At 42.5% G+C, this 17,771-nt stretch overlaps 1 protein-coding gene across 1 annotated transcript in view; it reads right to left on the minus strand.

Annotated features, from left to right (window-relative positions):
• Positions 1-5,577: 5,577 nt before the first annotated feature.
• Positions 5,578-17,771, minus strand: part of B4GALT1 (beta-1,4-galactosyltransferase 1) — an 89,763-nt gene continuing 77,569 nt past the window's right edge. The window contains exons 5-6 of the mRNA XM_077272595.1: positions 9,196-9,300; positions 5,578-6,189 (exon numbers count right to left, since the gene is read on the minus strand). Of these exons, the coding sequence (XP_077128710.1) occupies positions 6,054-6,189; positions 9,196-9,300 (241 nt within the window). The 3' untranslated portion in view covers positions 5,578-6,053. The remainder of the gene's footprint in view (positions 6,190-9,195; positions 9,301-17,771) is intronic.

Raw genomic sequence — 17,771 nt, forward strand, 5'->3', positions numbered from 1 at the left:
TAGTGTATGGGAAATTTATGTTGCGGAGACTGAGCGTTTCTGTAATGTAAATAGACATGCTGTGGTCTGGAAAGACACATCGCATGTCCGTTTACGCAGGGAGCCGCTGGAGTCTTTTAACATATGCTGTAACATCTGGCCGCTGCGGATTGGACACTGTGGCTGTATGCAGCGTCCAATCCGCAGCGTTTCCTAACCGTGGAAGCATACCCTAACTATGGGCAGGACATAGATCTACCTGAGACTCTGCCTCCGGAGATTATGTTAAATAAAAGGGGACGTTAGCAGAGTGAGACAGTCTGCTGTCCTGATTTACCTGTCTGGTTACTCCTCCTTTCATTTAATATACACTGCAGACAGATTCTCTTAGTGATTTGTGTCCGACCCATAGATCTTGATCGCTCATTTACATATGAAGAAAAATGGATTTTTTTATATTAGGAATATAAAAGTGGATCACAGATATGGTATCATTTTATTCAACTTCCTTTGAGCTACATGCTCATATAGACAGTTTTGGAGGGTTGATCCCATTGATAGATTCCCTTTAAATGGGCCATTTTGGGATGTCTGCAGTCACTCCATGTGACCTCAGACTTCTGAATCATGGCAGGGTACAGTGAGCACACCATCACGATTCCTTAGTATTGCCATTGCGAGCAAGCGGTCATGTGCTGACTTTTCTTATCTAGCGTCCCTTAATGGAAGGAAGCGTCTATGAAAATCATGTGACCGTACACTCGCACTGACAATACCATGGAATCATGACAGCGGTCAGGATTCAGTAGTCTGCAGCACGAGAGTGGCTCTAAACCTGGACAACCCCTTTAAGCTTGGTCAGTTCAGGCTACATGGTCAGTTATTGGACATTATGGACTGACCCAGTGATCTCCAGAGAAAGCCAAGTGCAGCATTACACTTTCCCTGCATCCTGCCATTTTCTTCTACAGAATCGCGGAGGTGAAATATTAAAGTACCGTATATACGTTCTAACCTACTTGTCAAAGTTAACAAAGCAAAGGGTAAAACAAAAAACAATAAATAAAGGATTCTGTTGGACGCCAGGATAGTTCCACCTGTGCCTTTGTTTAACTTGTTTTATAAGCTACATGTTTGTTCTTAAGATTATCAGTTTTGCAGATAAAGAATGCAAACCTGCATTCATTGAGGTCAAGTTTATTATACAACTTCATATAAAAATATGCTTTCCCTATACAGTTTACAAATACATGGATAGTATACATTTGTGCAAGTTTTATACGATTGTACAGAGAAAATAACATTGGTTTATTTTGCACAACCTGGATTTGTAGTTCCCACAGGAATACGCTGGCGACCGTACACAAATGAGGCTTCTAGTTGTTTTCACTAGGCTACTTAATAGGATACAGTATGAAAATCACCAACATTGCATACAGTGGATAGTGATGAGCGAATGTGCTGGGATAAGGTGTTATCGGAGCATGCTCATCTGCTAACCCAGTGTCTTCTGCGTGCTCGAATAATATGTTCAAGTCCCCGCGGCTGCATGTCTCATGGCTGTTAGACAGCTGCAACACATGCAGGGATTGTGGCTGTCGAACAGCCACGAGGGCTTAAACAAATTTTCGAGCATGCCGCTTGCACTCGTGCATCCTCGGATAACACCTTATCCCAGCACATTCGCTCATCACTAACAGTGGAACTTCATCCTGAACCCATAGCATCCAATTCACAGACATTTCCATTAGTGCAAGTTAAACCATGTAAGCAAATGATAAATTGGTTGCCGTCGTTCTTTGGACAGTTTTACCTGTGAACAATGCTAATTCACCTCATTTTCTGCCTACGCTAAACGCTCGCTTGCAATCAGTCTCTCGTGTCTGCATACAACAGCACAAAGCTCATGAAAACAAGTGTAGAACCTAAAAATAATAAAATCCCAGAGATTCAACGCATGATTAAGTGAAGATACATACCAAATATTACCATGGATCTACCGCCAAATAAATACATTGGTATCATAGTGTGCGGAAGGGCAGGGACGGGGGGTGAGGCAGGAAAGACTGAAAAGTTGAGGCATATGCAAAATAGTGGAAAAAAAAGGTTCATGGGTGGTATTCTGACCTGGCTACACACAATTTAACGTTTATAAGTAGATTCCATCCCAATAAAGGATCAAATATATTATCCCCCAAATATACTATCATTTTTACAAAACGTTCAAGCTTGAGAATCCATTGAAAGGAATATTGTGACTTTAAAGCCCACAGTAGGCGGTCAGTGTGACCGCAATGGTCTCTGTCAAAGACAGAAAACAGCCTGCAACTTATGTAAATCTTTGGAAAACAGCACCTGTATCATGCTGCCCAAATGCAGCCAGGAACTTTTCTTTTCTCCAACTTTTAAGTAAAAAGGTTTGAAAGCCGGGCTGAGGACCACAGTGAGAGGCCTGACCAGTCTGCTGCAGCCCCTCAATGGCTTTTCCCTCAACACTCAAGATGATTTATGGGGAGAGACTAGTAAATCAACTACAGCCCTGCCGGACTAGTCTTTCATCTCCCTATATACCCTGACTTTTTAAACTATGTTTTTTTCTGAAACTTTGTACATGAGAAATACATACCTGGCAGAAATCGTACAGCGAGGTTCCGATTCATATTGCCCGTGGATTGGGCAGCATAAATCAACTGACAGTTACCCTTTATCCTGCCAGATGAGAACAAAAAAAAATGTAAAGGGTGTTTTCAGAACTTCAGTCTCAAGACTTGGGCAGGTTACCTTCGATCTCAAGATCGGTGGGGGGTATCAGAGACGAGAACCGTGTCCAGGAATGAATAACCCTTTAAGCTGCAGGACTTGTTAGCCGATAATCTATGCAGCACACCATCTCACTAAAGCTGTAAAGAGCACATTAATAGGAAATAAATAAGGCCACTGGTCCCAGTCGCAGAATGGAAACATTCTTACTCATATGCTATAAATTAGGGAGAATGTCAGAGGACTCAAGTGTGACCCTCAGCAAGGAGTCCTAGCCAAACAGGACAAGCCTTCAGCTACTGGATGGGAACACGAATATTTCCATTCAGACAGACCAAGCAGAAGTTGCATAACTTTTCATTACATAGCAAATAAATTTGGGTCCCGCAAAGCTGAAAGTTACCTTAAAATTTTTTGTTGTTGTGGTCATATACAGTTGTGCTCAATAGTTTACATACCCTGGCAGATTGCTTGCTTTCCTGGTCTTGTTTTCAGAGAATATGAATGATAACACCAAAACTTTTTCTCCATTCATGGTTAGTGGTTGGGTGAAGCCATTTATTGTCAAACTATTGTATTTTCTCTTTCTAAAACATGACAACCCAAAACATCCAAATGTCCCTGATCAAAAGTTCACATACCCCATTTATTAATACTGTGTATTGCCTGTTTAACATAAATGACAGCTTGAAGTCTTGTGGTAGTTGTGGATGAGGTTCTTTATTTTCTCAGATGGTAAAGCGGTCCACTATTCTTGGCACAAAGCCTCCAGTTCCTGTAAAATTCCTGGGCTGTCTAGCATGAACTGTGCGCTTGAGATCTCTCCAGAGTGGCTCAATGATATTGAGGTCAGGAGACTGAGATGGCCACTCCAGAACCTTCACTTTGTTCTGCTGTAGCCAATGACAGGTAGACTTCGCCTTGTGTTTTGGATCTCTGTCATGTTGGAACGTCCAAGTATGTCCCATGCGCAGCTTCCCGGCTGATGAGTGCAAATTTGCCTCCACTATTTGCTGATAACGTGCTGCATTCAACTTTCCTTCAACTTTGACCAAGTTTCCTGTGCCTTTTCAGCTCACACATCCCCAAAACATCAGCGATCCACCTCCGTGCTTTACAGTAGGAATGGTGTTCCTTTCATCATAGGCCTTGTTGACCTCTCTCCAAATGTAACGTTTATAGTTGTGGCCAAAAAGTTCAATTTTGGTCTCATCACTCCACATTACCTTGTTCCAGAAGTTTTGAGGCTTGTCTCTGTGCTGTTTAGCGTATTGTATGCGAGATACTTTGTGGCATTTGCATAGTAATATCTTTCTTCTTGCGACTCAACCATGCAACCCATTTTTCTTCAAGAGCCTCCTTATTGTGCATCTTGTAACAGCCACACCAATAGTTTTTCAGACAGTCCTGTATTTCAGCTGATGTTATTTGTGGGTTTTTCTTTGCAGCCCAAAAACATTTTCCTGGCAGTTGTGGATGACATTTTTTGGTCTACCTGACCGTGGTTTTATTTTTACAGAGCCCCTGATTTTCCATTTGTTAATCACAGTTTGAATGCTGCTGACTGGCATTATCAATTCCATGGCTATCTTTTTGTATCCCTTTCCTGTTTTATACAGTTTAACTACCTTTTCCTGTAGATCTGTTGACAATTCTTTTGCTCTCCCCATGACTCACAATCCAGAAACCTCAGTGGCTGGATGAAAGATGCAAGAGTCTGTTTGGATCTCAGAAACTCACTCACCATTTATGCACACACTGATTACAAGCAAAGAGGTCACAGGTGCGGATGTTACCTTTAGTAGCCATTCAAACCCATTTGTGACAACTTCTGAGCATGTTATCAGGCCAAAATCACGAGGGTATGTGAACTTTTGATCAGGGTTAATTTAGATGTTTTCAGTTGTCATTATGATTTAAAACACATACCACAGTAGTAGTAATAAATGGCTTCACCCAACCACTAACCATGAGTGGAGAAAATGTTTTGGTGTTATCATTTATATTCTCTGAAAAAAGGCCAAGAAAGCAAAGATTTTACCGGGGTATGTAAACTTTTGAGCACAACTGTATTTTTGAGTTTAGAACATGCTTTTTTTTCCCCGTGGCACTTTGTCGAACTTTAGAGGAAAGCCTGTGATGTACTACCTGGCAGCAACAGTTTTTGTTCCCCCTATCACCCCCCCCCAAAAAAAAAAACAAATAAAAAAAATACCACCATTGAAATACACCGAGACCATCATCCTGGAAAGAGTTGCTGCTGGAACAGGAGAGTATGGTGGAGATGCGCCCTTTCTGTAACTTCCACTCAAGTGAATGGGAGTCACAAAAACAGTGTAGCACAGCAGAGGTGGGCAAACACTTAAAGGGAATCGGTCATCGGGTGGTTTTTGCTACTCCATCACAGAGCAGCATGATGTAGGAGCAAAGACCAGGATTCCAGTGAAGTATGACTTAATGGGCTTTTTGCTGTAGTTTAGATTAAATCACTGCTTTATCTACTGCAGATCTACCAGTTTTCTAAAAGCTGAGCTCTGTATGACCCCGCCCACACCGCTAATTGGCAGCTTTATGCCTATGCACAGTGTACAGGAAGCTGCCAATAAGTGGTGAGGTCATACAGAGCTCATAAATATGGAGGATTACACAACAGAAGGTTTACTAATCATCGATTGGCGATCTCCTGGTGGCAAAACACAGATTTCATTGAAACTACAATCGCTAGAATCAGGGTCTCTGTCTCTACATTATGCTGCTCTCAGATTAGCTGACAAAAACCTGTGACCGATTCCCTTTAATGTGAACATTGTGTTGTAATTTTTTTTACATGTATTTTTTCTAAAAGGGAGTGTTGGCATCTGATAGCAATGAAAAAACAGCATGTTGTCAAATCGTAGTCTATAGATGTAACAAGGTATGAAAAAAATATATATTTGTATTCACTGACAAACAGCCTAGAACATTTGTATTACTAGTAGCAAAAGCCTTTCATATGGATTCCTTGAAAAGGTGCTTGAAGATACTTTGGCTCACAGGGCTTGTCCTGTAGGAAAGGCCACCATTGGAAGATAAGGCATCGTAGTTTGTAAACACAGAAATTACATAGCAGCGGCGAACAGCAATATATTCAAGTTATTTGTGGTTTTTCCAGCATATGGCTTTCTGAAGCGGTCAAATAAAATAATCTGCATGTGCCAAATACACTGAATATGCAAATCTGTAAAACGTCTTATTTAAAAAAAAAAAAAACTTGAACGTCATGTCACCATACCAGCATGGTGAGACCAGTCAGTGAGTTTCTAAGCCACATTGTGTTAGCTTGGCAAATGCCCAATGTCCACGGTTATCATGGTGTACAAAGGAAGCTTTTCGGTCTTGAGGACGTCGTATTTAAGAGAATTTATCCCATCAGAATTCATGGTTTGTCTTGTATGGGCAATCAAGTCAAATCTGCAAACAAAACCATTTCATGTTAATGATCATCATACAATTACTTATGGTTGTATTTGGTCAACACAATCATAAAATTGGAACTCCTAACTAGTGTTGAGCGATACCGTCCGATACTTGAAAGTATCGGTATCGGAATGTATCGGCCGATACCGGCAAAGTATCGGATCTAATCCGATACCGATACCCGATACCAATACAAGTCAATGGGACTCAAGTATCGGACGGTATCCCTGATGGTTCCCAGGGTCTGAAGGAGAGGAAACTCTCCTTCAGGCCCTGGGAACCATATTAATGTGTAAAATAAAGAATTAAAATAAAAAATATTGCTATACTCACCTCTCTGACGCAGCCTGGACCTCACCGAGGGAACCGGCAGCGTTCTTTGCTTAAAATGCGCGCTTTTCCTTCCTTCCGTGACGTCACGGCTTCTGATTGGTCGCGTGCCGCCCATGTGGCCGCGACGCGACCAATCACAGCAAGCCGTGACGTAATTTTCAGGTCCTTCTAGGCATTCAGTATTTTAAAATTACGTTCTGGCTTTGTGATTGGTCGCGTCGCGGTCACATGGGCGACGCGACCAATCACAAGCCGTGACGTCACGGGAGGCAGGAGACGCGCGCATTTTAAAATGCGCGCGTGTCCAGCCTCCCGTGACGTCACGGCTTGTGATTGGTCGCGTCGCCCATGTGGCCGCGACGCAACCAATCACAGCAAGCCGTGACGTAATTTCAGGTCCTTCAGGATTTTAAAATTACGTTCTGGCTTGTGATTGGTCGCGTCGCGGTCACATGGGCGACGCGACCAATCACAGGCCGTGACGTCACGGGAGGCCGGACACGCGCGCATTTTAAAATGCGCGCGTCTCCTGCCTCCCGTGACGTCACGGCTTGTGATTGGTCGCGTCGCCCATGTGACCGCGACGCGACCAATCACAAAGCCGGGACGTAATTTTAAAATACTGAATGCCTAGAAGGACCTGAAAATTACGTCACGGCTTGCTGTGATTGGTCGCGTCGCGGCCACATGGGCGGCACGCGACCAATCAGAAGCCGTGACGTCACGGAAGGAAGGAAAAGCGCGCATTTTAAGCAAACAACGCTGCCGGTTCCCTCGGTGAGGTCCAGGCTGCGTCGGAGAGGTGAGTATAGCAATATTTTTTATTTTAATTCTTTCTTTTACACATTAATGTTGTTTCGATACCGATACCCGATACCACAAAAGTATCGGATCTCGGTATCGGAATTCCGATACAGCAAATATCGGCCGATACCCGATACTTGCGGTATCGGAATGCTCAACACTACTCCTAACACCCACATTTCTGAACATACAGTTGTGGCCAAAAGTATTGACACCCCTGCAATTCTGTCAGATAATACTCAGTTTCTTCCTGAAAATGATTGAAAACACAAATTCTTTGGTATTCTCTTCATTTAATTTGTCTTAAATGAAAACAAACAAAAGAGAATGAAGCAAAAAGCAAAACATTGATCATTTCACACAAAACTCCAAAAGTGGGCCAGACAAAAGTATTGGCACCCTCAGCCTAATACTTGGTTGCACAACCTTTAGCCAAAATAACTGCGACCAACCGCTTCCAGTAACCATGAATGAGTTTCTTACAATGCTCTGCTGGAATTTTAGACCATTCTTCTTTGGCAAACTGCTCCAGGTCCCTGATATTTGAAGGGTGCCTTCTCCAAACTGCCATTTTTAGATCTCTCCACAGATGTTCTATGGGATTCAGGTCTGGACTCATTGCTGGCCACCTTAGAAGTCTCCAGTGCTTTCTCTCAAACCATTTTCTAGTGCTTTTTGAAGTGTGTTTTGGGTCATTGTCCTGCTGGAAGACCCATGACCTCTGAGGGAGACCCAGCTTTCTCACACTGGGCCCTACATTATGCTGCAAAATTTGTTAGTAGTAGTAGACTTCATAAGCCATGCACACGGTCAAGCAGTCCAGTGCCAGAGGCAGCAAAGCAACCCCAAAACATCAGGGAACCTCCGCCATGTTTGACTGTAGGGACTGTGTTCTTTTCTTTGAATGCCTCTTTTTTTCTCCTGTAAACTCTATGTTGATGCCTTTGCTCAAAAAGCTCTACTTTTGTCTCATCTGACCAGAGAACATTCTTCCAAAACGTTTTAGGCTTTTTCAGGTAAGTTTTGGCAAACTCCAGCCTGTCTTTTTTATGTCTCGGGGTAAGAAGTGGGGTCTTCCTGGGTCTCCTACCATACAGTCCCTTTTCATTCAGACGCCGACGGATAGTACGGGTTGACACTGTTGTACCCTCGGACTACAGGGCAGCTTGAACTTGTTTGGATGTTAGTCGAGGTTCTTTATCCAACATCCGCACAATCTTGCGTTGAAATCTCTTGTCAATTTTTCTTTTCCGTCCACATCTAGGGAGGTTAGCCACAGTGCCATGGGCTTTAAACGTCTTGATGACACTGCGCACGGTAGACACAGGAACATTCAGGTCTTTGGAGATGGACTTGTAGCCTTGAGATTGCTCATGCTTCCTCACAATTTGGTTTCTCAAGTCCTCAGACAGTTCTTTGGTCTTCTTGTGTGTACCAGATTGAGCATGGAGAAAAGAAAGGACACAGGACAGAGGTTGAGTCAACTTTAATCCATGTCAACTGGCTGCAAGTGTGATTTAGTTATTGCCAACACCTGTTAGGTGCCACAGGTAAGTTACAGGTGCTGTTAATTACACAAATTAGAGAAGCATCACATGATTTTTCGAACAGTGCCAATACTTTTGTCCACCCCCTTTTTTATGTTTGGTATGGAATTATATCCAATTTGGCTTTAGGACAATTCTTTTTGTGTTTTTTCATTTAAGACAAATTAAATGAAGATAATAATAACAAAGAATTTGTGTTTTCAATCATTTTCAGGAAGAAACTGAGTATTATCTGACAGAATTGCAGGGGTGTCAATACTTTTGGCCACAACTGTATACATAAACATATAATACTAATGGCATACAAATGAAATACCTTTTAGGATTTGGATCATTCTTTGCATCTCTATCATGCCGTATCATTCTGCACTTTCCAGTAACAGCATCTGGTCGGGAGATTGACATGCCTCTGGAGGCAATCCTGCAGGGAACAAGCAAGGCAGAACAAAAACAACAATTAATTGGTGCTTAAACCATATTTATAGTATTGTTTACCCAGCTGTGTGTTAGGCATACCAAGGAGTTATTATATACAAGGGGAAAAAAAGGAAAATGACTATATGGCATCTCACAAAGAAATACATTATTCCTTAACTTTTCCTTAAAGGGAACCTGTCACCCCCCCCCAGGCGTTTGTAACTAAAAGAGCCACCTTGTGCAGCACTAATGCTGCATTCTGACAAGGTGGCTCTTGTAGTTATTGGTGCTGTAACTTCAGAAATAATCCATTTTATAATTTGTCCCAAATACCTTTCTTCAGTCCTGGAGGCAGGTCTTTCTCCCCCCCCCCCCGCTGCAAACACAGCACCGCTGTCACTCAAGTCCTCTTGGCGCCGGGTGTCGCCTCCTCAGCGCTGTTTTGAAATCAGCCGGCGCCTGCGCTCTTTTCTCATGCCTCTGTCCTCATTTGCAGTCTAGCTGACTGCGCCTGTGCGGCAGCCCTGCCCGAGATCCCGCCCCGCAGTGTCTTCTGATTTATTCTCACTGCGGGGCTGGGATTCCTGGGCATGCGCAGTGCATATCTAAGCCTCTCACTCATCTCCCTCCGCCGCCTTCAGACTGTGCGGCGCCAGCTGATCCCTAATGGCATGCCACGGCCGTGACGCGGCACAGTCTGAAGAGAAGCCATTATTAGATAAGACCTATTGTTTAAATCGTACTTTGGTGTAACATACATTTTTTTAAATATTTTTTGGCTTTTTTTTATTTTTTATTTTTTATACATATCACAATCTGTATTAACAAAAAAAAAATCCTGCAATTATTTCACTGGCCACTGGGGCTTTTGTAGACCAATTTACTGTGGTTTTAGGAAACAACACATGTACATAGCCATGATGGTCAGATCCTAACCCTGTCTTTTACATGGAAATGTTTGAAGAGCCTGTGAAATTGTGACGGTAGGGGGAAGCAGGGTGAGCTGTGACATGATCTATAGTGAATGTTGGATACTGTGATATTAGCTATGAGCCTTGTTAAAAAATTTATTTTTATTGTTTTAGGAGAGCAAAAACCCTTGAACCACAATAATAGAGGGTACAGTTATCATAAAAAGTGCATTTGAAAAGTTATAAGCACTTTGCAGAGTGTGCTGAAAGTACAAACAGATTAATCAAATTAGGGAAGTGATGGAATAACCCTGAGGTTCTGTGATAAATTGAGTAAATGAATGAAATGGGGGGGGGGGGGGGGGGAAACGATAAAGGAAGAGGTGAGGAGGGAGAAGAGGGAAGAGAGGGTGGATGGAGCATCAAATGAGTGTAGAAATCGTAACATATGGGAGTTAAAATAGTGAACGCTAGATGTTTAAATTATGGTTCAAGTGAAGCATTACGAATGACTTTGCACTCACCAGAAGCAAACAAGGGTGAGCATCTGCCTTTAAGGCTATGTGCACACGTTGCGGATTTGCCCGCGCATCCACAGCAGATTTGACACTACGGATTCGCAGCAGTTTTCCATGTGTTGTACAGTACCATGTAAGCCTATGGAAAACAAAATCCGCAGTGCACATGCTTCGGAAAATTCCACACGGAAACGCAGCGGTTTATTTTCTGCAGCATGTCAATTCTTTGTGCGGACTCCATACCGTTTTACACCTGTTCCTTTACAGGAATCCGCAGGTGGTAAAATACAGGCGAAATACGTACAAAAAACACTGGAAATCAGCGGGTAATCAGCAGGTAAAACCCAGTGCGTTTTACCTGTGGATTTTTCAAAAACGGAGCGGTAAAATCCGCACAGAAATCCGCAACTTGTGCACATAGCCTTAAGAACATGTTAAGTTTTGCTAGAAAAAAAGGGAATCAATATTTTCTGATACATACTATGAGTTCTTCACGTCACCTCTGGCCTGTAGATTTCATTGACCTTGTTAATCCACTGGTGGATGGAGGGCATATCTCGTACACTTTCAATGAATGATTATTAAAACAGGGAATTTAACAGTAAAATGGTCGTTTTGATTCTTTTTAGATTTTGATGGACTGGAGTTTTATGGATAATAAGATATCAAATAGGTTTGTTTCTGTGTACAGGTTTTCATTGTCTATTTGTAATGGGGGAAAATGGCGATGCTTTTAATAAAAATAAATAAAATTATATAAACACACATCTCAAAAACATAAAGGGAACACAAATACCACATCCTAGATATCACTGAATGAAATACTCTAAAGACCCGGTCGGCGGGATCCATCTCTCGGACATTGGGAGATCAGGCTCCACCTGACCGCAGGAATTCCTCTGTTTCCCGCAATCTTACTTACGCTGTCTGCGCTCCCGCGATGTTCCCTTGGGATGCAGCGTCTTCCCGACGTGTCTTCTCCGCCTCTTCACTTTCGGGTGGCGGGGGAGCAAGCATAGGACGCACGCGCGGTTGTCAAATGATTTAAAGGACCTGTTCTTGCTTTTCCTGTAATCACCTCTCAGCCAATCAATCACTGAGAAGCCTGTCTATACTTACGGTCCTCACTTCCTTTGGGAGGTGCCTGAGCAACTTTGGGGCTGATCCTCTGGTCTTGGCGCTGTTGCACTTGAGCTTTCCTGGTTGTTCCGGGTCAATCCCTGTTATAGGGGTTCGCTCGCCGGAGCTCCCTTGAGGGAATTTGGTGTTTCGGTCCAGAGGGTTCTCCCTTGTAGACTCTCCTGTCTAAGAGTCTAAATAAAGCCTTGTAATTCATCTGACGTCTGGGTGGTCCCTATGGTTCAGCTTCCACAGCGTCCTCTGTGGTCAAGTGGATTTAACCTCGCTCCGCCTGTCTTGGCAAGACATACTCCAGTTGAAAATCTTTATTCATTACATAGTGGAATGCGTTGAAAATAATAAGATATAAAAATGATCACTGTAAATCAAAATTAAAATCCCATGGAGGTCTGGAGTTGGAATGATACTCAAAATCAAAGTGGAAAATCAAATTACAGGCTGATCAAACTTCAGTGGAATATCCTCAAGACAAGGAAATTATGCTCAGAAGTGTGTGGTCTCCATGTGCCTGTATGACCTCCCTACAATACCTGGGCATGCTCCTGATGAACGAGACATGATGTCCCAGAAGTGTTCGATTGGATTCAGGTCTGGGGAACGGGCGGGCCAGTGCATAGTATCAATGCCTTCATCCTGAGGAACTGTTGACACATGTCAGCCACATGAGGACTAGCATTGTCATGCATCAGAAGGAACCCAGGGCCCACTGCACCGGCACATAGTCTCACAATTTGTCTGAGGTACCTTATGGCAGTCGGAGGGCTGTGCAGCCCTCAAAAGAAATGCATCCCCACACCATTACTGACCCACTGCCAAACTGGGCATGCTGGAGCATGTTGCAGGCAGCAGAACGTTCTCCATGGCGTTTCCAGACTCTGAGCAGAGTGATAGAGTGAACCTACTCCTCTCATCCGTGAACAGCACAGGGCACCAATGTTGAATCTGCCAATCTTTGTGTTCTCTAGCAAATGCCAATTTCCCTGCACGGTGTTGGGCTGTAACCACTTGTGGACGTCAAGCCCTCATACCACCCTCCTGTAGTCGGTTCGACAGTTTGAGGAGACACATGGATATTAGTGGCCTGCTGCCTCCTTGCACAAAGGATGAGGTAGCGATCCTGATGCTGGGTTGTTGCCCTCCTATGGCCCCATCCACGTCTCCTGGTATCTGCTCCATGCTCTGGACACTGGGCTGACAGACAGTTACCCTTCTTGCCACAGCCCGCATTGATGTGCCATCCTGGATGTGATGCACTACCTGAGCAACTTCTGTGGGTTTTTACTGTAGACACCACCTCATGCCACTGTACCTCTAGGGGGGACAGCAATGACAAATTGCAAAAGTGACAAAAACAAAAGCCAAAAATGATGAGCACAGAGAAATAGTCTGTGTTCACAACCTGCAGAACCTCTCCTTTATAGGGGTTGTCTTGCTAATTGTCTATCATTTCTACCTGTTGTCTGTAGCATTTGCAGGACAGCAGGAGAAAATGATTCACAATCAGTGTTGCTTCATAACTGGACAGGTTGATTTCACAGAAGTGCGATTTGACTTGCAGTTAGTGTGTTTAAAGTGTTCCCTTTATTTTATAAGGGGAAAAAAATATGTACAGCTCCTGCTCCAAAAAAAAATAAAGTAAAAAAAAATGAACTTAAACCTGCGATCGTCCAATTGCTTATACCACATACTACATTACTATAGTATAATAGTAAAAACTACAGTCTTCTATGAATGCCTGTAACATGCTGGGCTTTATAGGAGTACTGTCATTACAGGCATGGGGTGTTTCAGTAAATGGGCACTTATAACAGCGCAGGACTCCAGTCTACATGCTGACAACTGACAGCGACATTTAAATGGTTAATAGATCAGCCCCACTCACTGTAGTTCAAAGCAGATGATGGCTGAATAACACGATCATCATATGCCTGCTTCTAAGGACCCAACATGACATAATATCACATCATATGTCAGGAAGGGGTTAAACAAAAACTTTCCTTTTCACTGCTTTTTTTTTTTTTTTTAATTCCCATAGGGGACTTGAAACTGCCATTGTCATGGCATGTCTTCAGCAGGTCCCTTTATACCATGGCAAACCAACCTGCTATTGAACAGCGCGCCCTCTGGGCCGGGTACTGTAAATCCCACTGCAAAAGATTGAAAACAAACCTATTACCTAAAGTGCTGCGTTGAATAACATTGGTCCTAGAGCTGTCAGTGTGATGTCATTCCCCCCTCCCTCGACAAACAGCACTCAAACCATAAATAAAGTCGTGTGATGTAGGTTTAGAGACAGATGAAGGCCATCTAAAGGCTACATTCCCACAAACATTTTGGGGGAGTTTTTGATGTAGCAGATTTTCAAAGTAAAATGGGTTACTTGCATTTTTTTTTTTTTTAAATCTGCAACATCAAAAACTCACCAAATACTCATCGGGGGAACGTAGCCCAACAGACAAGAAAGCTGCAAGCTCAGGAGGGAGAGTGAAACCCAACATATGATATAGCAGTATGTCAGGTTGAGAAGGGGTTAAAAGGAAGGTGGGATCCGAAAGTATTTTATATATAGATATCTATATCTATCTATATTTTTAATTTTTAAAAAAAAGATCTTGTAATTGTCACACTGGGCGCAAGGCTAATTTAAGACTCCTACTTCATGTTGGGCACATTGACATAAGCGCTACAGACTGACCCCATTTGGTTAGAAGTATTATCTGAGCATGCTTAAGGCTGGGTTCACATTACGTTTTGGCAGTCCGTTAGATGGACTACGTTACACTGCGGCATAACGTAGTCCGTTAACGCCGCCATTAAGCCCTATGTCGAATGCATCGCTAGCACACGCCCACAATGGGCGTGCGCTAGCGATGTGCTGTCATTCAGTCACGGACCATGAGACGCGGGCTGCAGCGTTTCCGGGTCAGTTACCGCTAGCGCAGATAGAGCTAGCAGATGCTCTATCTGCGCTAGCACGATCACATTTCGGCACTTGCGTTAACGCAGCCCGTTTAACGCATGTGTTGAACGGACTGCTTTAACGCAATGTGAACCTAGCCTTAATCCACCAAAAGGTCATGGTAAGGGACAGAAGACAGTGACATCACCTAGTGTCATTGGAGGTTCCTGTGATCCCTACAATTATACAGCTGTTACGGAGACCAGTGTGAACATTTGCAAGATTTATGATATTTTTAATACACAGTGAAATGGAAAAATAAAACAAACAAAAAACCTTGAAACCAGAATTAAACCGATTTCCACATTCCTGACCAGGGCAATTTTTTCAGATCTGGCATGTCACTTTATGTGAAAATAACTCAAGGCTGTTTCTACATATCCCGGTGATTCCAAGATCGTGTCTTCGTGACACCATGTATATATAATGAAATGTTAGGCACATATGATTTGCATTTATTTATCAAAATATCTAAAATTTGATGGGAATTTGTTAAAAAAAAACAAAAAAAAACTTTTAATTTTTGTGAACTTAAAACATACAGTACAAGATCGCTAAAAAAAAACAACATTTACAACATTTCTATTGCATAGGCACAATTTTTTAGACAACTTTGCTTGGTTAAAAATGTTAGTATTTTTTTAATGAAATTTACAAAACCTTTATATTTTATTTTGTGCTTTTATTTATTTCGTTTTTTTTATTAAGGATCATATCAGTTTTTAAGTTATTCTGAGGAGTCTATATGTCAGTGAACACTAAAAAAAAAAACAAAAAAAAACAAAAAACTAAAAATGACAGGAAAGGTGTTCATTTTTCACCCCCCAAAAAAACTTAAAACAAACAAACAAAAAAAAAAAATGACATTAAACACTAAAATAAATGTTATGGCCCTAGATTTTCCATTTTCACAGGAGGCAATAGGTGACAGTGGACCCCTTAACGTGTTATGCAGTTTACTTTAGGGTAAAATAGTATATGAAATTAACAAAAAAAAAAAAGAAAAAAGGGCAAAATACCAGCTCACTCTTTCCTTGTCGATTCAAACAATGGGGACGCCTGAAACCATGCTACTGCATGGCGTTCAGATGTGAGTACTAAAGGAGAAAATGTCAAGCTTCCAAATCAGACTGAACATTTAAAAATGTGAGTCTTTATTGTATGTACACCACAAATAAATTTGTGGATATAATTCAATTTTTTTTTGCAGTGTGTGTACTTTTTAAAGCATGACTAACAAAGACTTACATTTTCAAGTATCCAAACCGGATCTTGAAGCTGGACCTTTTCTCCTTCAGCAGTTAAATAGTATGACAGGTTTACAGCACTGGTTTGGATGTGGTGACGCAAAGTATGTGTATTTTTTTTTTTTTTATTTATTATAATTTTTTTTTTTTTTTACCTAGACCAGGGATCAAACTAAAATGTTCGAGTCCAATACGTGTTGCAGGGTATTAGACCTGTCAGACCCTACATATTGAGGCCCAACAGGCCCCCGGTACTTGCCAGATTCGGAGGTTATTTTGAACAACTATCGGCACATCATAGTTGCATTGCAGTGGAGCCGATGGGCTGAGACACGGAGCCCTCTCTCTCGCACAGCCTAAATACTGTGGTCACTGATGACCGCAACATCTAGATGGTAAATAGCCAGGGGTGGCAGTGTTGGTAAAGCCCTGGCTGTTGCTGCAGAAGTTTGGCTTTCAGTTAAGCTGAGTTTATGGCGATTGTGCGGCATAGGACATGTGCACGGCCCAATCACCTGGACGTACCAGCACATACATTGTTGGGAAGGGGTAAATCAATTTTGTGAAAGAATAATTACAGACACCAAATAAGACTTGCTTCAACAGTATAGATTTCTAGGAATGTGCAGCTAAGAGGCTGGCCCAAGCGTGACACCTGTGGATAGGTGCCAAGTGTCTGATGAGTGGGGGTCTGATGGACCTACTTTGAATGAAGCAGCAGGTGACCATATGCACTGTTGCTCTATTTGTACAGCACTTTAAACTACATGTAGGAAAATACCTGAAAACTTGCCTGGTCAGGAATCTGAAACAATTTCCCGGTCTTTTGCTTAAGAAATAGGCTTGTTTATGACAAACACTCAAGGCTGAAAATAATGGCAGCCAGAACTACTGTATACCAGTTAAGTTTATCAATGGAGGGAACATTATGTTGAAATCAGCAGAGCAAACATTATCACCACTAGGACACAGAAGAAAAAAAGCTTTCTAGCATACACATTTCAAAAGAAGAGTAATTTACAAGTGACCTTTGGATACACCAGATATCTGTCCTTATCAGCCTGAGCAGGTTGTGTTATTACAGAGGCATACCTTCTGTTGTAACTGTGCCCTTCATCTGGCCAAACAATCCTACTTCACCACCCTCATAATTTCACTAGCCAACAATCAAAAATTACTTTTTGAACCCTTACGCTCCATCCTGAACCCTAAAGCACAGGCCCCTCATCACCAACCTCAGCGGTGAGGATCCGGCCTTTTATTTCTTACAAAAAAAAAACAAAAAACAAAACATATCCATCAGGACACTTCTGCCCAATCTCCTCAGTGCCCGAATCCCCTTCCCTGCTGCACTTCAAGTTCACATGCCACCTTTGAGCCCGTTACAGAAGAAGGTACCCGCCTACTCACTTCTTCTCGGCCTACAACAGTGACCCTATTCCCTCATCTCCTGCTGGCTCTCTCACAGGTTCTCACCGCTCACCTAATTAAAATATTTAACCTCTCTCTTCCTGTATCTTCTTTCCCTCCTCATTTAAAACACACCATCATAACCTCTTTACCTAAAAAACATCCCTCTACGAGAACTGCACTGCTAAATACAGACCTGTCTCTAATCTTCTCTTCATCTCTAAACTCCTGGCACGCTTGGTCCAATCCCGTCTTATCCGCCGTCTCTCAGATCCATCTCTTCTTGACCC

Source organism: Ranitomeya variabilis, chromosome 1, assembly GCF_051348905.1.
Source record: "Ranitomeya variabilis isolate aRanVar5 chromosome 1, aRanVar5.hap1, whole genome shotgun sequence".
NCBI lineage: Eukaryota > Metazoa > Chordata > Amphibia > Anura > Dendrobatidae > Ranitomeya > Ranitomeya variabilis.